This window comes from Rhinolophus sinicus, linkage group LG04 (assembly GCF_036562045.2).
Source record: "Rhinolophus sinicus isolate RSC01 linkage group LG04, ASM3656204v1, whole genome shotgun sequence".
Lineage (NCBI taxonomy): Eukaryota > Metazoa > Chordata > Mammalia > Chiroptera > Rhinolophidae > Rhinolophus > Rhinolophus sinicus.
In genome coordinates, this window is record NC_133754.1 from 148,213,315 (window position 1) to 148,238,566 (window position 25,252).

Here is a 25,252-nt window from a genome sequence, read left to right on the forward strand (position 1 = left end):
TAAAAACAGAATTCAAATGAAGAGGCATCAGGTGAAATTAAGTTTAACAGGAATTAAAGACTCTTGTCACTAGCACATGCCCGTGAGCACAAGTGAGTGCTAAGGATGTCTACAGCTCTGTGGGTGCAGCAAAACTGATTCCAACTACTGATCTCCCACTGTCATGTTTAGTGGGCAGGACTGGCTCTAGAATTTGCAGGGCCTCGTGCAAAACAAAAATGCAGGGCCCTTATTCAAAGATTATTAAGATGGCGACATCACAGAATTAAACCAAGTGTGGGGTCCTGTGTGGTTGCACAGGGCTGCACACCGGTGAAGAAGCTGGCCCTGTAAGTGGAAGACTTTCTATGTTAAATCATACCAAGTGAGTGGAACTTATACCAGTAGTTGTTTCTGGTAAGTACTTTTATGTTAAACTGAGTCACAGAAAGGAAGGAAAAAAGCTGCCCTTTGGAATCCCGAACCAGAACAAAACAAAAACCCAACCTTGTTGATTAGGAGGTTGGGAGCAACTATTTCCCACCTGCTGCTGTGTTCTACTACATGCTCACGCTTTTTCCCGATGCCTAGGGGAGCTCCCGGGACCAGGCACACTACCTTCCCACTGACGACAGTTATCTGCCAGTGAAGGGCATTGTGCAATGTAGACTAGGAAACTTTCTAAGTTGTGATCCACATTTCATATTGTATTTAGTCCAAACATGCACACACACACGTGCACACACACACACACACACACACACACACACACACACACACACACAATGGAAACAAAGTTTCATGAAATAATTCTCCTAACTGACTGTGATTCCCTTTGAGATTTTCTATTCAATTTTATTTAAATCTGTTCTATTTCATTTTTTAAAAGATGCTGTTCGAGACCTACCATACGGAATTCACAATCTGATAATAATTCCAGCTCACTGATAATGCTGAAAGCCACGATTTGAAAATACCATTATAGCCACTATTGTTTTTCTGCCAGGTGTGCTGTCCTCCATGACTCCCACTCTTCTGGAAACCCAACCTGCCTCTGACACTGGGTCAATGCTAGCTCATATGGAGATAGTAAACATACTACATCCCCCATCCCTAATATTTTCAATTTAAAGTTGGAGTGAAAACTTCCTTTCTTTTGGGTTGCTCTGAAGATGTGATTCAAGGTTTGAGGAGAGGAAGAGAGATGCCCAACCAAATCCTGGTTCCAGGAGCCCCTATGGCAGCTTCCTTGTTGCATGGGCCACTCTGTGCTTCAGCTAGTTTGTAAAATTTTTTGTCTTTTTCAATCACAAAGTCATGATTAATACAAACACTATGATAAATAAAACATGTAAGCAGATAACAAATGTTATGAATATGAGTAACTGTATCTTAAAAGTCATATTGACTTCAGTCCCCCCTCTTTTTTTTTTTTTTTAAAAACTTTTCCTTCTGTTATGGTGAAAATAATTTTCTAAAACAAAAGCTTCCCTGTTTTTTAGCACTTGCACAAATAAGACTTTCCCCATATTTTATCTTATTGAACAGATATCAGTTAAGTTTATTACTCTGGCTGTAAGGCATAAATGTCAAATCAAAGAGTTCTCTTAAGACTGAAATAGCCACAAATGATGTTGTTTAGAAATGAAAGTTATCACAGCATTTCTTTCACTATTAAAATTATTGATATTACGAACTATCATTTACTGAATGTCTCTGTGCTCCAGCAAGTTTACGTATTACCTATTTTAATAATCCTCATGTCACTTTGAGACAAATAATATCCTCATTTTGTATATTAAAAGGGAAGCAAAGGGATATTTCGTTCAAGATTACCCAGCTTGAAATGGGTGCAGATGTGATTCAAACCAGGATTCTTTCTAATTTCTATTTCCCTGTTGCCTCTTCAGAGACTGCCTTGAAGTCATACATCATGGTTGCTCAATATCCCTTAAAAGAAATCCCTGTTCTCTTATTCCTTTTTTAGAGTGACAATTCACATTACGTAAATTGGCAATTCAAAAAAAATATTGCTTTTATTCATTTCTTCATAGGCTAATGTATGAAGAAAACATGTTGAAGATGTCCCTGTAGCAGGTTTAACTGAGGTAGCAGAAGAAACCTAGTGCATGACAGTTATTCATGCCCCTGAATCTTAATCTATTCTCTCGGAGGAAAATTTCATGTAATCTTGTGACCTCCTATTAAATACTGAGCCTGGAGTTCCACCAAATGTGCTATTTTTCTAGAGAATTACAAAGCTACAGATAATGATCTTAAGCTTTATAAAAATGTAGATTCCCTGTTAAAAGGCATATTCTTCTCTTTTTGCAAAAAAGGAAGAATCAGATGGTCCTTAAGAAAGACCCCAGCTGGTTAAATCTGGCCACAGAAGTGGTCCAGATTCCTCTGGCTTTGAGCCCACAGCATTTTCATGTGATTGTCTGCAATGTAGAGTTTTCATTGATCTTGACACCCTCTGCAGTTGCTCCATCTAATATGAACAAACAAGTGGTGAGATAAATCCTGGCCTCATAAAACTGTCTCTTATTTCAATGAACTCCTTAATTTGTATTATTTCTACAGACTGTCTGAGGTTTGAAGACATTTGGAACAAACTGACAGAAAATGGATGTTTTCTAATAGTGCTAAGCTTCTTTGATTAGTCATTTGTGCTGATTTCTTTAGTCACTTGTATCTCCATTTTATCCTCCTTAAAGCAATTAGGAAAAGAGAAAGCTGCTTTGAAAAGCTTACTTTTATTTCACTAGATTTGAATTGATAAAAATTTTAAAAAGACTTAACTTCTAAAGTATCTATTATTTCTTTAATCCACACTGTATGTATGTATATGTGCGCATATATACATATACATATATATATATATATATATATATATATATATATATATAAAACACATATATATGTATAAATATGTATATGCACATACATATTTTTTTCATGGAAAAAATTGGAAAATGTAAATAAGTAAAATGAATGAAATATAAAAACAATTGCTTTAATCCAAACATTCAGAGATAATCCCTGTGAACAGTTTCATACTAACCTTCCAGACATTTTTGTATGCACTAATAATAAACACCTGTTACATATCTTTAAAAATTAGATGCATGCTATCAATGTTGTTTTTGAAATCCTTTCTTTACATCAATATATACTAAATAACTTTCTAGCTAATGTAATTATACATCCATATTATCATTTTAGTATCTAAATAGTATTTTATTTTTTAGATTTACTCTTATTTTTTTAACCAATCTTCTACCATTGAATAATTTAGTTGTTTTCAATTATTCACAATGTTGTGATTGACTATTCTCTACATATCTTTGGAATATGTAGCCAATTTAACAATTAGTATAAATCCCTAGAAGTGGAATTACTGGATCAAAGGGTATATCCACCTCAAAGGATTTAAAAAATTACCATATGATTGGCAGATTGTACCAATTTATCCTCCACCAGCAGCATACAAGAATATTTACTTCTACATCCCTCTTTCTTTCTAATCTTTCCCATTCTAATAGGTAAAAAGGCACTTTCAAACACCAATTGTGTTTTTATGGTTATGGAATGATCAGATTTACTTTGAAAATTCAATTTAGAGAAGCAAGGACCTCCAAAAATCCATTCTTCCCCAAAAGTAATGAAAAAAATGGGCAAAAAATTTTAACGTCAACTTTTTCAAAACTTTGAGAATTAACCGAATGCTTGCAATAATATAAAGAGCAATTACTTAAGAAAACCAGATGAATCTGGGTCAGCACAGTTGAGTTTTGTGGTGTTTTGGGCACAGTGCAAGTAGTTTTGAAAACCAACAGCCTCCCAACCACAGCAACTGTGAAAACCAGTAGTGACATTAAATGTAAATGAACTAAACACTCCCACCAATAGGCAGAGATTGGCAGAATGAATAATAATAATAATAATAATAATAAAACATGATCCAATTATATCCTGACTATAAGAGACCCTTTTTAGATTCAAAGACACAAATGGTTCAAAAGTAAAAGCATAGAAAAAGACATGCCATGCAAAAGTCACTAAAAGAGGGTTGATGTGACTACACTAATATCAGACAAAACAGTCTTTAAGACAAAAATTGTTACTAGAGACAAAGAAGGACATTTTATAATGACAAACGTTAAATCCATCAAGAAAGTCTAACAATTATACACATAATATGCACTGAAAAATAGAGGTCCAAAATACATGAAACAAAAACTGAAAAAATTGAAGGGAGGAAGAGGCAACTGAACAAAAGTTCAAGACTTCAATATCTCACTTTCAATAATGGATAGAATAAACGAGGCAGAGGAATCAACAAATAAAAAGAAGACTTGAAGAACACTATACAACTAGACCTAACACGTATCAATAGACACTTGACCCAACAGTAGCAGAATTCATATTCTTCTCAAATGTTCAGAAGGCGAAACTCCCCAAATTGATATATGAGGTCAGACAATTAAGTTCGTGAACTTTTTGCCACAATGTTGCTAAGCTTTTTTGATATCAGAGGGATTATTCATTATGAATTTGTACCAACTGGACAAATAGTTAACCAAGTTTGCTATTTGGAAGCCTGAAAAGGCTGCATGAGAAAGTTAGACGACCTGAACTTTTCACCAACAATTCATGGCTCTTGCATCATGACAATGCACCAGCTCACACACACTGTCTGTGAGGGAATTTTTAGCCAGGAAACAACTGTATTGGAACACCCTCCCTACTCACCTGATCTGGCCCCCAATGACTTCTCTTTTTTTTCTAAATTATTTATTTTTTCAATTACAGTTGACATCACTTGTTTCTTTACCCGAAAATACAGGAAATACTGAAAGGAAGATATTTTGATGACATTCAGGACTTCAAGGGTAATACGACAACAGCTGTGATGGCCATTCCAGAAAAACAGTTCCAAAGTTGCTTTAAAGGGTGGATAGGTGCTGGTGGTCAGTGCATAGCTTCCCAAGGGGAGTACTTCGAAGGTGACTATAGTGATATTCAGCAATGAGGTATGTAGCATTTTTTCTAGGATGAGTTCGCGAACTTAATTGTCTCTCCTCAAACATATTAAACAAAATCCCTATAAAATCCCAGCTGGATATTTTTTTATATTTTTTTACAGACATTGACAAGCTGGTTCTAAAATTTACATGGAAATGCAAGGGACCCAGAATAGCCAAAACAATCTTGAAAAAGAACAAAGGTGAAGAAATCCCACTTTCCAATTTCAAAACTTAAACACAAAGCTACAGTAATCAAGACAGTGTGATACCGGCTGAAAGACAGACATACACATCAATGGAATAGAATGAAGAGTCCAGAAATCAACCCTATGTGTATGGCCTACTGATTTCTGACAGGGGTGCCAAGACAATTCACAGGGAAAAAAAGTCTTTCAATAAATGGTGCTGGTACAACTGAATATCCATATGCAAAAAAAAAAAAAGCTAGGACTTTATCTTTTATAACTATTAACTCAAAATAAATCACAATATAAAATGTAAACACTGAAACCACAAAACAGAAAACGCAGGTATTAAATCTTTGTAACCTTAGATTAGGCAAGTTTCTTAGTTCTAACACCTACAGCATAAGCAATTAAAGAAAAAGGAGATATACCGTCAACATTAAAAACCTTTGTGCATCAAAGGACACTTTTAAGAAAGTGAAAAGACAACCCACAGAATAGGATAATATATTCATAAATCATATTTCTGATTAAAGTCTAATATCCATTTTACATAAAGAATTCTTATAACTCAAAATAAAAAGACAAAAAAACCTGTTAAAAAACAGGCAAAAGATTTGAATATGTATTTCTAAAAAGATTACACACAAATGTCCAATAAGCAAACGAAAACATCTTTAGTCATTGGGGAAATCAAAACCATAATAACATACCACCTTACAACTGCTAGTAAGGCTGGAATAAAAAAGGCAGACTATTGTGTTCGCTAGGATATGGGGAAATTAGACCCTAATACAATACTGCTAGGATTGCAAATTGGTACGGCCACATTGGAAACAATTTGGCAGTTCCTCAAAAGGTAAACAGAATTACCAAATGACCCAGAAATTTTACCTCTAGAAATATTCAAGAGAAGGAAAAATATATGTCTACAGAAAAAAAAACTACATGAATATTCATAGCAGTATTATTCGTACTAGCCCAAAAGTGTGATTAACTCAAATATCCAAATATGAATGGATAAATATTGTATATCCATACAATGAAATGTTATTTTGCAATAAAAAGGAAGTACGTTACCACACAGATGAAAACAAAAGGTCACATATTATAAGAGTTCATCTTTATGAATTATCCAGAATTGGCAAATCTAGAGAATTGAGTCCATATTTGGGGCCACTTATCCACAGAGGTATTTGCCGATTCTGGCAGTGACAGCTGAGAGGCTAAGGGGATGGGGCTCTAGAAAACCATCAACGCTTTACATTAGGGGTGTGCATGAGGAGTGACGGTATGCCCAAGTAAACAGGCACAAGCAGACTACAGCTCAGCTCTTTAGCTACCAAAAGTGCTGAAATGAAAAAGCCTGACAATACCAAGGATTGTCAATGATGGGAAATGACAGAAACTTTCGGACACTGCTAGTGGGAGTGCAAATTGGTACATTCACTTTGAAAATACTTTTGCCCTGTTTACTAAAGTTGAAGATATGTATTCCTCATGTGCTGGCAATTCCACTCCTAGGTACATATGCAACAAAAAAGTGTACCCATGTACACTGAGAGACATTTACCTGAATATTCACAGTAGCATTATTTGTAATATCCCCATATTGGGAACATACCAAAAGTCTATAAATAGTAGAAGGGATAAAGAAATTATGGTATGCTTATGTTACAGAATATTACAGACAATGTAAACAAATGACTTACATGGAATATCGAATATATATATCTTTAAAACATAGGGTGGAGTAGAAGAAGCCAGACACAAAAGTTTATGTAAGTTCAAAATAGCATACTGTCTTATACAAAGGTCAAAAAAACATACCATTTGATTCTGTGTGTACAAAACCTAAACACAAGTAAAAAGCAAACTATAGTGTTCAGAGATGCATAGTTACCATGTTTCCCCAAAAATAAGACCTAGCTGAACAATCAGCTCTAATGTGTCTTTTGGAGCAAAAATTAATATAAGACCTGGTCTTATCTTACTATAATATAACTCTGGGTATAATATAATATAATGTAACATAACATAACATAACATATTATAATATAATATAATACCAGGTCTTATATTAATTTTTGCTCCAAAAGACATATTAGAGCTGATTGTCTGGCTAGATCTTATTTTTGGGGAAACATGGTGAATATCAAAATTAAAAAGAGAAAAGCAAAGAACTGATTATCGTAAAGAACAGTGGTTATCTGCAGGCAGGGCACTAGCAGGTCTTGGCAATGTTGTTTCTTCACAGGGGTGTTGGATACACAGATGTTTTGTGATATTTCAGTGTGTTGCACACTTTTTATATGTGTACTTTATGTGTATGTACGTATATATTTCATAATTAAAAGGTTTAAAAACCACCAGTGGAGATGGATGATGGATTTACTGTTCAATAGATGGTAGTGAGACAATTGAACAGAAATATAGCAAGAAAATATAAATCCTTATTTCTTATCATACACAAAAACCAACTTTAGGTGTATAGAAAGCCTATGAAAAGCAAAACTATGTAACTATTCGTAGAAATTAAAGGATAGATCTTCATATTCTTGGGGAAAATAAAGAATTTTTGAAGAAAATGCAACAATATAACTAATAAAGGACATGAGTGAATTGATCACATGAAGACTAAAACTCTTTTTTAAGATACAGTGAAAAGACAAATCATGCACTGAGAGATAATTTCTATATGTATAAGTGACAAAAAATAACAACCAGAGTATGTTTAAAATTGTCTGTATCAATTTAAAAACAAACAAACAACTCCATTGGGAGTTGGGGTGAGTGGGAGAACGGGCAAGGACAGGAAAAGGTGTTCTACCTTAAAAGCAACCTCATAGGCTGAGAAGCATGTGAAACACAGTAGGGCTTATTCACATAATGGAAGTATATTATGATCTAAATAAATGAATTAGAGCCATGTGTGGCAACACAAAAAAAATCTCAAAAACAATGCTGAGTAAAAAAAAATTGCAAAATAAAATAGTTTAAACAAAATTTACAATCACGTATAATATCTAGAATCCCAGTATTACACATTGCTTATCAACACAAACGTATGTAGTAGAAAAGTGAAAAAGTATGCTTAGGAATGCTAAATGCCAACTTGAGGCCAGTGGATTCTTCGGTGGAGAAACAAAAATGAATCAGGGAAGATTACACAAGGTCTTTAATTGTATTGTATCATATCATTCCTGTGGAAAAAAAGATTTAAAGCAACTATGTCAACATTTTAAGTTCTCTATAATTTTATATTCTTACTGTTTCACTGAAATAGTTTGTAAAAACAGAACTAAACAAATCTACTTTCCTAGCTATTCTCAATTTTATTCTTACAACAAGCTGTGTGTTTAGACCACACAGTATTGGCCCATCACAAACTTTGATATTATGGCACAAACTCACAACTGAGGGAAGCTTAAGAAACAGCCTTTATGAATTCTAATATTTGGTTTCCTGGAGGAATATTATCATGGATATAACTTACTACCACCCATAGCATCTCTTTATGAAGTTGCAGAAGTAGTCACTCAGACTTAGTAGCAAGAGAAGCTAACATGTTTTAAAGACACAGTGAATCTTTCCTTGATCACTAAAAGATGCTTGACTAAATTTGTGGACTACCACTAGGAAACGTACCTGGTTGGGGATTTGTGTTTCAATTCTTTATCTTGCTCTCTAATCCTTACTGTCCTTTGTTCCAGATTTTTCAGGTGATTTATTTTATCATACTGTGTGTGCAATTATATAAACACACACACATATAACCTTAAAGGAAAATTTTGATAGATTTTACTATATTAAAACTTATACTTCTGTTGATCAAAAGATAACAGTAAGAGAATTAATGGCAAGCTACAAAATGGAAGATGTTTGCAATACATGTGATAAAAGGGTCACATCCAAGAATGTAAGGAACTCCTACAAATTAGTAAGGAAAAGATAGATAATCTAAAAAAAAGTAAAAATAAAAATAAAAGGACAAAGTTAGTGAATAGCAGAGCTAATATTGCAATCTGAAGTTTTACTTTAAAAAAAATTGTTTCAGTTATTTGTAACGCTATCACCTAGCAATGATGACAATCACTGTTTACATTTGGTCTTGGTAGGAAATCTTCCAAATTCTTTTCTTTTGGGGGTGGAGGGCTAATAACCTTCCCCACAATAATTATATGTATGTAATTAGTTGTGATTATAGAAATCAGATTATACTAAATATACTATTTCATAATCTTTTAAATATAACAATTCACTTTTTAAAAAACTACTGCAGAGTGGTCAAGATGGCGGAGATTTCACATTCCAGTGCAAATGAGATATTTTGGTGAATAGGAACCATCTAAAAATTCTCAAACCACCCCCATAAAAAAGAAAAAACAAAGTACTGCATAGATTATACTAATATGAGTTCAATGCAAAGTCTTTAAAAGATTTCTAATATACATTCACACAAAGTGTCCATGTGTGCCTGCTTCCCTATGCCCTTGCCAGCACTAAATGCAGGTCTCTAGTTCAAACTCACAAATGGTGATCAGAAAACTTCCTTCTAGCTTCCTTCAATCAATGAAAACAAAGAAAGTGAGTAGGAGCAAATAATGAGGAAACAAAAATAGTTAGGAAAGGAGTTTCAAATATGGACAAATGGCTGAAAATGAACAAAGGAATAAGGAAATGGGAAAGGGGTTAAATATAAAAATGTAGGGCATCTTTCAGGAATATCCTTGTTAATCAGGCCACGCATCTGAGACAAGTATACCAAAGGCTGAGAACCAAGATGTAGTTTCTGATTTCATAATTTGATTAAGAGTCAATAAAGAAGAGTTCAAATCAATATAATTGAGCCCGGATATCTTAACCTAAGCTCTTACTTGTAACTACTACTAGTAAGTTTCCTTTAGGTATTTCCTTTGGAGTTCAAATGTGTTTCTCCTCAATTTTTAGTAAGCTTTCTCTCAAAGCTGAATTTTATCTGAAAAAAAATTCCCAAAGCTCGCTTAGAGTTTTTAGAGCAGAACAGAGTACATGTTTCACACTTTTAAAGAAAATGTTCAAACTTTGGTTGCAGTTGAAGAACTTCAAAATGACTTCATTTAAAAAGTTAGTGGAGGAGAAATAGCCAAAGGAACTGCATATTGAAGACTATTCGTTTTAAGATAGTTCAAAATCAAATGAGCAATGCAGGAACTCCGAATTACTGGTCAAGGATCTCTGACTGGTCTACCTCTCAGAATAATAAGAGCTTAGAGGTAGAGGAGAGGTATTTCAATTCCTTCTTGAAAGAGAGGATTTTTATGCTATTTCCATGCTCTTGGCCACTCGATACCTCACCTTGCTTTTCTTCTGAGTTTGTCTCTAATTTTTGGAAGACACTGTGAAGGAGGGGAAAGAAAGCTGGTCTAGAAGGACAGGGAATTGAGCCCTGGGTGACCTTGGCTATGGGTCTTAATCTCTCCATATTGTATCTTCGTTGTTATAATGCATACCAGCAAAAACCTGATCGAACTTCACAGGGCAGCCAGCTGGTGAGATTCAAATGAGTAATGGTTTAAGCAAGTTTTGAACAGGCATAAAATGCTTAAGGTATTATAAATGTCTATTTTCTTCTACTATTCTTTTTTTAAAAAATCTACTGAGCAATTTCAAGAATCAGGTTTGAAGCATAAATATTTATGAGAATAATGTTGGGGAATACATCTTGGCAAAGAGAGGCCTAGGGCATGGGATATTCTCTTCACATTTTGATAAGACTAAAATATAACTGGTAATGACCATTTCAAAAGAATCAATATAAGTTAGAAATACACCTTCAAAAAAGAAGTGGAGGAGAAAAAAGTCCAATTCTTTGAGATTCTATAAAGTACCTGGTCTGTAAGAAGGACCCTGAGTCAATGTCTAAGAAAACATCTTTGTATTAATGCTCAGATATTCAGAAAAATAAAGACTAAAAGAGTTTGGACACATACTGATAAACTGAAATATGTTTTGTGAATGCCTTATTGTGTGCTCTGGGCTTTCAGGGGCACTGAAATAATATATGCATGAAAAGATTACAGCAGAATAGTTGGCTCCATGCTGTTGTGTTAGCACAGGGAAAATCAGATAGCAAAGGGAATATGCAAATCAACACAGCTCTACAACCCTGATTATTCTTGCCCACTATTGGATAATGTAGTTCCTTCTTTAGAGAAAAAAAAAAAATTGTATGAAATTCATTCCCCCAAATCTAGGAAGGCTGAGGATCTAGACAGACAAAAGCAGATCTACATAAATTCTGAAGATGAATACATAAAGTTTTAGAAATATTAAAAGCAAAAGCAATAATCTAAACTACTTGCCTGACTTGCTTTTGCTAGTGGTCTGTAATGCATTTTCCACAGTTCCCCAGGATAGAAAGGAGGCTGTCAGTATCCATTCCCAGGGTTTTCTCACAAATATATACCAAGGGAGGTGTAACAAAGTCTTCTTTGGGCTGAAGTTATAAACATCAGGTTTCAAAACCAAGGACAAAATGTTTCAGGGGCTTTTTCAGTTTTGTCTCACCAAAATCAGAGTATTTGAGGAAAGCAGAATTCTATAATTCGAAACTTCCTTAATGATTTAAGAAAGTAGAGAGGCAATGACATTTTCATATATTAGTACAACTGAAAACAAAAAAAAGGATGTGACTACATCCCAACATTAAAAAACACTTTTGACAGTGTTTCCTAATTGCCAACAGTGATGGCTGTAGCTCACGTAGATGAAGTAATTAAGCAGCAGTATTTTTCTTTCTTTGCTTATCTACAATCAGGCTTGATTTGAGGTCTGAGAAATGAACATCATAAAATGACTTTTACCTCACAGAATTACAAGCTAGGCTTTAAAAATATTCACAAGTGGTAGGGAGTCCTAATGAAAACGTAATATATTTATTTATTGTTTTAATTTGTAGCATTATGCATCACCACAGGAATCGAAGTACCTGGAGAAATATTTTTAGATGTACGTAGTGCCTACACATTGAATGGCAAGTTACTGTGGAAACTTCAATTATGGTATCTGATAGTCAAAACAATGTCATCTTACTCTAATTAATATAAAAATATACTCACACAAAAATCTGATCTCCATAAGCAATGTAAGGTAAAAAATGGAATAAATGATCTGTAATGTCCAGATAACTGAAGAACTGGATTGACTAGAATTAGCTGATGAGTTGTCTAAGGAATTTACTTTCTTTTCTGTTTTGCAAATTGTAAAGCGATAAATTGATTGGCATTTAATCACAACATTTATTTCTTTATAGATACAATGCATTTATTTCATATACAATGTGTACTGATAAACCTATAATTTTCCTCTAGCTATAATGTAAACAGTGACATAAATAAAACTATGTGTGCTTCTTATGTCTTATAAAAGCATGTCTCTTTTATGAAGTCTTTTAGGACAAAGCAGATTTTTTTTTTCATTTTTGTATCTCTTTAGATACCTTGGTACCTACCCAGCACATAGCAGACAAGCCCTCAAAGTATTTTTTCTCTTGATTCAACATTTAAAGAAATCAGAAATGTTGTATGACTACTTCCAAAATACACAGTATGTTGAAAATACTACATCCAAGGATTATAGAACAACAAATGGACACAGATACAGATGAAAATAGACACAGATACAGATGAAGACAGAAATACATACAGTAGTCCCCCTTATCTGCTTGGAACACATCCCAAGACTCCCGGTGGATGCCTGGAACTGCGAATAGGATCAAACCCTATATATACTACATTTTTTCCTACACATACATATTAATGATCAACTTTAATTTATAAAGTCGGCACAGTAAGAGATTAACAACAATTAATAATAAAATATTACAATTATAACAATATTGCAATAAAAGTTACGTGAATGAATTAAGTCACGAACTTTCACCTCTTCACTTCAAGGAAGCACGTTATGGCTTCTCCTTGGCATGTCTGAATTGCCAGCATCCTCTACTCTTGTGCCTTGGGGCCACTATTAGGTAAAGTAAGGGTGAGATGAACTGATCTGATAACGAAGGTGGCTACTAAGTGACTAATGGGTGTGGAGGGGTCTACAGTGTGGATACCCTGGGGAAAGGGTGAATCACATCCTGGGTGGAATGGTACAAGATTTCATTACATCACTCAGAATGGTGCACAATTAATAACTTATGAATTGTTTACTGAATTGTTTATTTCCAGAATTTTCTATTTAATATGTTCAGATGGCAGTTAACTGCGGGTAACTGAAACCACGGGAATAGAAACCATGGATAAGGGGAGACTACTATATAGAGATATCATAGCTAAAATTCTGATGGCAATTGACTGACTTAAATTTTGAGAACTGATTTTCAGGCAGTTTGCATTACCGCTACAGAGGGCAAATGGCTGATAAACCTCATCCTAAAAAAGAAGTTCTTTGATTGATTCAAAAGCCCATATACTTACACCCCAGGAAAGATTCTGAAACGCATGAATATGTATGTGTAGGAAAATAAAGGCTATGGGGGATTACATGAGTATTTAATGGATTTTAGTACTTGCAGGAAAATACATAAAAGAACTAAGAAGCCAGAATTCTTGTATCTAACAAATGCACAGTATTAAAAGTATATTTTAATATGCCAGATCTTATTTTAATCGGCTATTAGTCATCTCACTTCCTTCTCTTTATTTTCTACTCTGTTAGAAGGAAAGCTAATAGTTACTATGGGCATGTCAGTCTGCAACCTCTGCCTCTAACAAAATATTAATGGCATCTTTCTCCATTCCAGCACACACATTGAACTCCAGCTCAAAGTCACAGTTTTCTACGCCCCTTAACTACCCTCTATAATCAACTCTGACTTATCATCAAGCCTTTATCATCCTCAAAATCCATATTTCTACCTGTCAGGTTTTCACGTCATGGGAAGTAGATTACAATACTGAAGCAGTTCTCCAGACAGGCATATCAAGGATACTTTTTCAATCACTCACTAATTAGTTGAGACAAAATTATGCAATAGCCTATAGAATCCTGTAAGGGCGGAAAGGCCACATTACCAAGACACGTCATGGCCTTATGACAAATTGATTTAGCGCCCAGCTGCAAAGTCAGTCATGTTTGCCAAGGCAGATTTTGAGTTACAGTACTCTTTGGGACCCACCCTCCACACAAACAATGATGGAGATAAAATGAAACAAAACAAAACAGTCTGACTCACTCCAACCCTCCCAACTTCATCTTGCAGGAAGAAGGCCACAAAACGATTTGATGATTAGCTGAGGGATTTCCATGTTCTTTTAATTTTTAGAGCCTCTGGATAATGTTAAAAGTATCAAATAGGGTCTAATTAGACTTGAACACACAGACCTACTCTTACATCTGACAAAAATGCTTACCTTTCTGAATATACCACGTGGTACGACAGGGTTATTTTTGGTCATTTAAAAATGCCCCAAATCAATAGTAAAGAAAAAAACAAAGTTTATTCCATACTGCACACCCTACCTTCTCTCATTTATTTGTATCAGATATTAAATAATAATCCACTGCTGTCCAAAGAGCACTCACCTCATTGTCCGACTCCACGAGAACTTGATCATATTCACTAAGCGCTACTAGAAACATGATAGAGGTGACATTTTCAAAGCAGTGTATCCATTTTCTTCTCTCTGACCTTTGGCCCCCTACATCGACCATTCTGCAAGGTTAACAATATTCATATTAATAGCAGATAAAGAAAAAAATCAACATAAATATAGTTTGACTTACAAATTTAGGACAAATACTCTCTAAAAAGAATGGTCATCCATGTCAATTCTATTAATACTTATTGAACATCTAATTTTCTGTTACCTAACAAAATCAAGACATTCTGGGTAACAAATCATTGTGGCTATTAGAAAGTTACCAGATGTGTATGAAAATTATAATTTTGTAAAACACATTTCTGTGCCAAGCCAAGCCAAATGATGTTTTTATTTAATTAAGCACCAAAGCATCAGAAACGAAACAAGTTTTGTGTTAACCTCTACTGGCAAATAGCGCCTTCAGTTTATTTTCCTATAAAATGAGAATGAAGATCCTCGTAATTTCTCAGGAAGGCTAGAAATGACTGCAAATATATTTACAAGATGTAAGGTGCTGCACATTCCAATGTGGGTGTGTCTGATGCTTCAACTAAATGCAAACACAACTCTATGGATCCTTTATCAGGAGGGTAAGTATTTTGGGCTGTTTTTCCTTTCAATGTTTGTAATAATTTGGACAGGTCCGGTTATATAGGGTAACATGGTGCAGTTAGCCTTATGCACAAACCAACTTGCTAACTGACCAGAAGTGAAGTGTACAGTATCAAGATGCTACAAGAGGCCATCATTTGAACTATTTCAAGGATTTGTTTTTAACATATTAGTTCTGTGCTGAGTTACTGCTCAGGAACCAACACTACCATCAATTAATTGGAGTGACAATGTACATATGAAAATACATAGCAGTACTTATCATTGAATCCAAGTTTCTTCAAACTATTGTTCCATATCTTGACAAAAATGTGTACAATGTTTGTAAGATAAAATATTTTCAGAGATGAGAATATGAGGTGCAAAAGTGTGAGAGTATGGCCCTTTAAGCGGTTGCTGAAAACTGCAGTTGTTCCTGGTGTTCTCCTCTAAGCATTAAACCTAAACTAAGAAATGAAGGTTCTTTCAGTAACTGTTTCTAAAAGTTTTCCAAGGCACAAATAAAGATATCTGAGGGGCAAAACAATGGATCCAGGAGACTTATGAACTATGGACAACAAAACTAGAATTTTTAGGTCTTTAGAAATATTAAAATGGTAGCTCTTCCCTAATGCTGAGATAATATGTTACTTATTTACATGAAGTCCTCATTCCATGAAATCCTGTCACACTACGCTATACAACATGCTTTTGAATGTGGCAGGAAATTATTTTTCCAAGTCATTACTTTTCTTGTAGTGGCAAAAATGTCTTTTAAAAGCTAGTGCACACAATGTAGAAAAAGCAAGATGTAATAGTTACCTGGTTTCAAAAGTCAGTAATTATAAAGCAGTGAGGAGATAAAAATCTCCATAAAATATGTTTTCTGAAAATATTCTATAATATGGTTATAAGAGGAAGAAAACTTGCGTGTCTCAAACTAAAGGTCTCTAAATGTTATGAACTCAAAACTTAAGGAATCCAGAATGCCTGAGCTATAAGGAAACTTGGTGATCTATCTAACACAACCATTTGATAGGTGAAAAAAAATGGTGCTCAGAATTATTCCAAAATGTCACCCACTTTAGGGATATGTCTATTAGAATAGTGTATGGTAGCTACATGTGACCACAGGTACAGAGACTGATTGGAATAAAACACAAAGCGCTCTGGCAGGGGCTGATGGGAGGCTTACTCATCAGAGTCATGTGGCAGAGTTACACAGTAACAGTTACATAACTTCTACTTCCTAACTCCATATTGTAGGTAGTTTTCTTTAATGGGATGGGCTCTCCCAAGGAACTCAACTCTCAGACATATTTACATGTGTCTACTTCTCAAAGCACCCTGTGGTTTGTATTCTAACTAAAAGTACAACTGAGTGATAGTGTAGTAAGAGATTAAATGAAAGTACATCAGCATTGTTTACTTCTTTCTCATCTTAAAAAAACAAAACCCCAAAAAAAACCTCTGCTGAAGCATTACCCAGACAAAATAGCAGCAGTGAAGGAGGAAGTGATACATTTTCATTCTGTTTTCCTATGTAAATTTAGACTAGGTTAATCTATATTCAAAATCATGTATTTTAAACATTTTCAAGCAACTTACTTTAGAAATACAAAACATCCTATATTTTTATTGCTACTGAAAACTTTTTGCATTGGTACCAGAGAACTTGGAGGAATCAATGACATGAAAGCTTCTGACAATATATAATTTCTATTATTAATAGAATCATTAAGATCATTCATATCTTATGCAAATCTGTAAATATATATATTATCCTCATAGTTAAAATGATTCCCAAAAAGTTACAATCAGCACAATGTTTGAATAACTGATTTTTTCCAACTATTAGCAAACGAAGATTTTATTGATTTGTTGGTGATTTAATTTGAAATGAGAAATCTGCCCATACATCTTTCCTCTGCTTCCTGTTTCAGGGACACATTATTTCATTTGTGTATCTAATGACAATTATTGGTATAAAGCTGATATTGTTTTAAAGCCTGCAAAAGATTTCAATATTTATAGAGTTCACCAAAAGTATGCAAGGCATAAGAGCTGGGAAGTGGGTTGTATGGACTCAGTTACTACCTGAAAATGACACTTTGTAAGTCAAAGGGGTATTCGATGATCCCTGTGGTGGGGACTCGAACTCTAAGCACATCTTGTTGCGTAGGCAGGTAGGCGGGGTCGGCAACGCGGTCCAAGTCATTAAGATAGCTAGAGGAGGGAAGACACAATGAAAATGTCAGTGACACCATCACACCACATCTGCCTATGGAAAGAGAAGGACAAAATGAAACATACGAGAAATGAAACGCACATACTAAAGAAAAAGAAATATCAGAAAGTGGTAGAGAAGTTTGGGAAGTCCAAAGATAACGGCAACCTTCCATTGGTCAGAGCAAGGTTACCCATCTATGGATTATCTGGTTCACTGTATCTCTCATTTCTTCTCCTACTATCAATTAGAATCCATGTAAGAGTAAACGGGGAGAAGAAATAAAATGAGTCTCCTACCCCCTACTTGTGTAGCAGGTCTGGTGGGTGAAACAGGACTTTAAAGCAAATAGTTTTGGAATTATTTATACAAATCTAATTTGTATAAATAAACAGATAACAGAGTTACACATAAGGTCAGAATGCATTTTTCTTTTCCTTTTTGCAGAGCATCAGAGCTTCTTTCTGGAATATATCTCCTCATTCCCTAAGAACGGACAGCAGGATACCATATCCTAAATTTTGTGCAGCCTAAGTCATTCATGCTTAGTGAAACCACAAGATTTTCAGTTATTGAGGTGACAATGTTTAAGGTCAGATATTCTGAGTATAATCACCACACCTAAACTTTACACTTATCTGCTTATATTGTACTTTTCTATTCCTTTGGAGAAAATAAAAAAGCATTTTTTATTTTGAAATAATTTTAGACTCATAAGAAGTTGCAAAAATATTAATGAGAATTCCCCTGCACCCCTCAGTCAGTTTCCTTTAATGGTAACATCTTATGTAACGATAGTACATTAGCAAAACCAGGAAACACACTGATCCAACACCATTAACTAAACTACAGACTTTATTTAGATTTCACAGTTTTTACACACACACACACACACACACACACATACACACACACATATTTTGGGGGTATATAGTCCTATGAATTTTTATCACATGTAGAGATCTGTGACACCACAATCAGAATACACAATTGTTCTGTCACCACAAAGAAATGGCACTGTACTACCCATCCCAACCCTAACCCCTGGCAACAGTATGTTCCCATCAGCATAATTTTGTCATCTCAAAAATTTATATTCCATTTGCTTCTCATTCTTTCAAAATGAAAATAATTTGCAACTTTGAGAATGACATAAGTTGATATAGTAGATTACAAACAGGTGAAAATGACTGTTCTGCACTGTATCCTCATGATTTCAAAGAATCACTATGCTCTCCTTGGCTCTGAGTAGGATGGAGCACAGATATGATTTCAAAACACAACTACCAAGTGTAGACACAAAGTAATGAATGCGTGGATAAGATTTAATGAAAAAGTGGAACCATTAATATTAGATTGGTGCAAAAGTAATTGCAGTTAAAAGGTTAAAAAAATTGCAAAATCTGCATTTACTTTTGCATCAACCTAACAGAATTGGAAGGGGTTAGATCTTAATACCTTTATGACTACAAACAAGAGACAGTGAGTTCTGAGATATATAACAGGGACCGTCTGGTGCAGAGCATGTTATAACTCAGCAAGCACCAATACTCGACTGATGTGACCTACCTAAGGTAAGGACTTTGTCTCACCCACCATTATTCCTGCCTTAGTACCTAAAAGAGTGCCTGGCAAATAATACTTCATGAATATTTGCTGGCTGGCTGGCTGGATGGGTTTCCTATGTTGAGATTTAGTTTTGGAAGTATTTAGTTATTTAAATATTCTTACTAGTGGTGTTTTCATATTAATGACATTATTAAATTTGAAACTGGGTGATGAAAACAAATGTTACATTAAGACTCTAAGATTCATGGGATCATAAAATACTAGAGCGAAGTCTGACTTTTACAAAGAAATATAATTACTGCCTTTTTAGAGGTGTATCAATCCTTTAAGACAAAAATGTATCAGCCTGAAAATTCCTACTGCAAAGCAACTAATTAGTATTCCAGTGGCCTTATCCCAAACACATCAATGATTCTCAAGTTGGCAATTAGCTCTCTACTGACTGATATGAACCAGCCTGATACCTTTAATTATTATAAAACTGACTAGAGGATAAAAAGGGGGAGAAACTGAGAGAATACGGGCATGAGAGGCAGGAAAGAAATATAAAAATGGCACTGGACCCAAAATTTCAGTCAGTATCTTGGCATGTTCTTGGAATTATCTGATGGGGTTATTTAGCAAGCCCATGTTCCAGGAGTTGATCTGTATCTCATTCTACAGATAAACCAGACAATCACACCATAAATACAAAACCAATGGGCTACTCTATGTAGATGGATTTTTCTTATCAGATACTTGATTTGAAAACTTGAAAGGAATGTACATTTTGAAACTTACAAGATCACCATGTATTTAACTACTATATACAAAAATTTAATTCAAATTAGAGAACTTCCAATTTACTTTAGCAACCTTGCTCAGAAATATGCGGCCCAATATACCATTTCTACTAACTTAATCCAGTCCACAGAGCTCAGAACAGAGGGTGCTAATTCCTCTACACAGGTGCTGTTGTGCTCCTGTGGTGAAGAAAAATTGTAGCTTTCTGTTTCTCAGAGATGAACTAAACAGGCTATTCGTTGCCACTCCATTTTCAAACAAGTATTTCCACAGGAGAGTTTAAAGAACCAGCTCATGAAGTGGGAAATTACCTGTCATACTGCACGATAGAAACCTGGCGAGTCTCTCTCCAATTTAGAAGTATGAACTGAGCTCCCTGATAAACGTGCTCAGGTAAGATAGAATCAAAGTACACATCTGCGATTGAAAAACCACCTAGCAGGGTGTAGAGGCTACCCTAAAAATCCTGTCAGTGGTGTCCTTCTGTGAAATGGGGGCATTACTGATATACTGGCTGAATATCTAAAACACTTGTTCTTGCAAGAATATTTTTTCCACTTCACCTTTCTTGTGCTCCTTTTCAATGTCAGCATAGTTCACAGAGAGTAATAACAGCAGTATAACAATAGTGAACTTCTAACCGAGTGCCCAGGTATCATCAACATATTTCATGGTAAGGAAATGGCCATTGAGATGTTTCATACATTTCCGATTAACTGGAAAACAAACAGCAGTTCTTGCTTCATATTCATTTTGCTTTGCTTCAGTTGGGTAGTGGAGGGAAAGGCCCGTTTTCACTTGGAGTAAAGCAGTTGAATTAATATAGTTAAAAACAAACAAACAAAAAAACTAAAAGGAACTATATCAATGTAACTGTTAGTTACATTATCTAGAACCAAAATCAAACCAAACCCCAAAACAAGGCAAGAAAAACCAAACAACAAACCCTCCAAACAAACAGAAGATACAAACTATTTTCTCCCAGAGGAAGGTTTGGGTGGCTCAGAAGCTACACTATGGTAATTTGTGAAGCAGGTTAAACCTGCAGGCAACCAAGACCAGCACTTCTCACTGCCAAGGAGAGGCCAGTGTGGAGAGCTTCTATAATAAGTCCCAAACCCACAACTCTTCTCCACCCCAGGACCTAGAGGGACTCATAGCACTTCCTGTATTTCGCATTTGCTTAGGGGCAAAAGCTCCTCTATTCCCTTAGAAATGGAGTCCTGGCACAGTAAGACTAGAGCATCCTCATTTGTTGATTTGTATCACATGCTGAGAAAAGTTAATGGAATAATCTCTTAACCGAATGTACTTTCCATTGAAGCATCCCATATTCTGAGGGAAAACGTTGGTGGAATATGGGGGGATGGGTTCATATTGGATTATTCCATTCATTTAACCTTTTACGAAGAAACACCAAGGTCTGAACAAATTTATATTACAGAGTAAATTCAGAGAGTTAATTATAGCTATAATTTGTTTTGTAGAAATGATTTTGAGTGGCTGCTGAGGTCATTCTCAGGGTGTTGCTATGGTGACAGGCACACGGTACATTTCCAAGGCAATGTATGTTTAACAAGTGGCTGGCAGTAGCTCTCTCTTGATGTCAGGGAGAGAAAGCTCCCATGGTATATGTGAGACTTATTTAACTGTCTAGGAGACAAGACATGGTTAGGACTGTGCTGGAAAATAGGTTTTAGTTGATTAAACTCACCTTATTCCAATTCATTCATGGTGATTTAATGACTTGCCATTGCTTTGAGATATTGATAATGGATAACTTCATACATGATTTTAAAAAAACCTCAACAATTTCTCACGTGTTTGCCCACTTAGGGCTCTCACACTCCGTGGAGTCAGGATCCATGACTACCTTTGTCACCAACACTTAGCAGAGGGCCTGAAACACAGCAGGTACTCAACAGGTGACCCTAATTAAAACTATTTTATGAAACATGTTGTAGTGGTCAGAAAGACAGGTTATACTTTTTAGTAGAAAACAAAGGACGAGGGGGGTTACTAGTACCCATATTTATGCAATAACCTCTCTGGGCTATTATTGGCCTGTATTATGTCAGTACTAAATTCTGAACTAAAATGCCTGTGATGAAAGTAAAAACAACACAGACAGGAAAAGCACTATTTGTTTATTAACTTCATTTAGATGTGCTTTCTGCTTTTCTTTAGGTCCTGGCCACAAAATGATATAATTTGCATAAACCATTTTATGCCTATCAAGATTGCTGGCCTTGGAATTCACTCTAATCAAGCAGGAACAGAGGGAGTGAGTGGTACCTTATTAACAGGCAATTCTCACACAATCTCTTTAATGAAAGAAACAGGTTTCTGATGAAAAGCAAAGCAACAAAGAGACCTCTGTAGTAAAATTTCAACAGCTCCTTTCCTACCATGAGAAAAACACAGGGTCATCGGGAATTCAACAACACATTTTGACCATGACATTCTGGTAGGTGGTAAGGATATGAAAATTCCCAGGATATGATCCCTACCTATAAGTTTACCAACTTGTGGGAAGAAAAGAGTTAAATGAAGAGGAGAAACGGTGGGGTTTAATAAGGATCGAATGAACATTTGTATATTTAGAAGAGTCATTTTCTGGGAACCTGTTTGAATGTCTCTAATCCTTGGTGGTTATCCACAAAATATCTTTCTGTAGCATGACTGATTTGTATGAAAGACTTACAGAAATCATGTACATTAGTTTAAAATTACACATTGTAACTGCTAACTTCTTTATACATTTAACTTCAGGATTATCTCTGGTTGTAGAAAAAATAAGAAATTCAGAAATCCTATATAACCCATTACTTCAAATGATTAAAAATACATGAGAGAAGAAGCTTAAACGTCACTAAAACAATATATTCAAATCAAATTCAATACGGCATTTTCTCTGTTGAATGTGTTTTTAAAAGATATGCCAATTGTTCCTTAGTTTTGACAATAGTTGGTCAATGACAGTTTTGAGTTGGCCTTTAAATTTAATCTATGCTCCAATTTGACATGTTATGGAGAACTTATTACATTTTTTTAATTAAAAAAAATACCCCACCACCTATGACAGGAAGGCTAATTGAAATCTAAACCAAGAATAGCATAGAAATTAGAAATTCAACTGGTTTTTTTGTTTGTTTGTTTAATGAAGGAAACATGAATAAAACTAAGAGATGGTTTGGTAAGTAATCTACATCACATTATGGCTGGGGTGCAAACATTAATGAAAGTTACAGACATACAACCCTCAGCAATTATACCAAAAGGGGGAATGTAACTGTGCATGTTAAGTGGAAAAAGCAATCTGACATTTGGTATAAATCCAACCAAACATAGTAAGAGAAGTAAAAATAACATCTTAGGCCGACATGAAGCATGATACGGGGTGTGTACTGGGTTCTTCAACTCCTCTGTAAGCGCCTCCTATTGAGAGGCTGTATTTATAACAGATCTGCAGTTCAAGTCAGATATTAAGATGAAGTTCTGGCACAGAAAATGAATCTTGGTAGAATTTCATATTTTTAATTATTGAAAAGAAGGTTAGAAAAACTAGGTCGACTTTATTAAAAAAAAATTAAGAAGACCTCATTGTGAGAGGTACAGTCTCAGGGGAGTAGAAAGCTAGATCATGCCATGAAATCTTATTTGACACAGTCGAAAGCAGTGGAAGCTAAGGAGAAACCAGAAACACGTCGTTATAGAACAGTTGCTATGTGACCAAAAGGATTCAAAAGAAAAAAGTAAAATAAATTGTCACACTGAACGTAAAAAAAAAATAGAGTTAAAGTAAACAGTTCTGTAACTGCCATCCTGAGGGGAAAGTCAAGCACAGGTTTTGGTATCAAGACCCATCCAGGTCCCTCCCTCATCGGGCAGATCCTGTAGCTGAAATGAGCCTGCCTGGTAACCTGGTTAGTCTGGTTAGCTGTCCAGGATTGCTCATTACACGAACACTCCCATCCCCAGAAGAACTCCTTTTGTGGAGGGCAAATCAACTTTCCTCTTTAACACCTGGCAGACCATGAGTAAACTTAAGGAGGTACATTTATTACAGGTATTTTGTTCATTAGAAGTTATTTGTTTTCAATACAAAATTCCAGGTTTCAAAAAAGATCCCCCAGTGGTAGCAGGTAGGTGACAATCTCACGGTTTTGAAAACTACTCAAGGGAGAATATCCTGTGGCACAAAAGAGAAGCCTAATTTTCCTTCTCCAAAGAATTAAGCTAATCCAGAAAATCAGATTTAAAAACTAAACTAAGTATCTCATAGAAATGTCCTATCATTTCATTTGGTAAATAGTTTCAATATCTTATGAATCTTATATATGGATAGTTGATCCAAAGTCTACAAGAGACTACTGGCATCAAATGGGGAATGGGCTGAATAACTTTGTGTCTGTCAGGTGGACACCAGGGCCAGGACCAGGCCAGGGGTCACAGAGATGGATTCTTAAGTCTGCTGTTCAAGCAAATAAATTGGCCTTGTCATTAAAAACAAAATAACAACAACAGAGGGTAGCGGGATGGGGGAAGAGAAGGGAAAGGAGGAAGGAAGGAAGAGGTTTTTTTCAGTCTGCCTATTTGGCTTTGTTAATTTACTCATCTTTCATATGATAACTTTCAAAGTTGTTGACTAATCTTGACCCAAGTTTTATAGCTCAAAAACATATCATAAACACTAGAGACTGGTTTTTACTCTAGTCTGCCGGCCATGAAGTGTAATGGCTATGCTTAATTCAGTTAATTTATACATATTTATTGAAAATCTGTTCTATGCTAAATTCTAATGCACTTGTGTGTGTTGGAGGGAGGGGGGTTGGCACAGGGAGCTGGAACAAACTACTTAAAATACACACACACACACACACACACACACACACACACACACACACGGTGCCAAAAAAATGTATACACACTTTAAGAAAGGAAAACACTGTATTGAAATTGTAATACTCAATATATACCGATAACAAAAGATGAATACAAGTCATGTGCATACATTTTTTTTGGCACCCCTGATGAGATGTGTGTGTGTGTGTATGTAGATATAATTTTTTTTTTTTTTTTACCTTCGGGACATTAAGCTACCTGGGAAGCAAAGATAGCACAGATGAATCAATTAAGAAATAATTAAGTGCCAAATTGTGAGCTAACTATGAATGCAGTAAGAAGGGAGAGATGATTATGAACTATAGTCACTAGAGAATAGTGTAGAGAAGTGGGGGATGGGTTACATCA

At 35.2% G+C, this 25,252-nt stretch overlaps 1 protein-coding gene across 2 annotated transcripts in view; it reads right to left on the reverse strand.

Moving 5' to 3' along the window:
* LOC109449927 (guanine nucleotide-binding protein G(q) subunit alpha) overlaps window positions 1-25,252 on the reverse strand; it is a 338,060-nt gene that overhangs the window by 50,285 nt on the left and 262,523 nt on the right. For both annotated transcript variants that reach the window (XM_074330582.1, XM_074330581.1), the window contains exons 4-5: window positions 17,518-17,646; window positions 14,771-14,900 (exon numbers count right to left, since the gene is read on the reverse strand). In XM_074330582.1, the coding sequence (XP_074186683.1) occupies window positions 14,771-14,900; window positions 17,518-17,646 (259 nt within the window). The remainder of the gene's footprint in view (window positions 1-14,770; window positions 14,901-17,517; window positions 17,647-25,252) is intronic.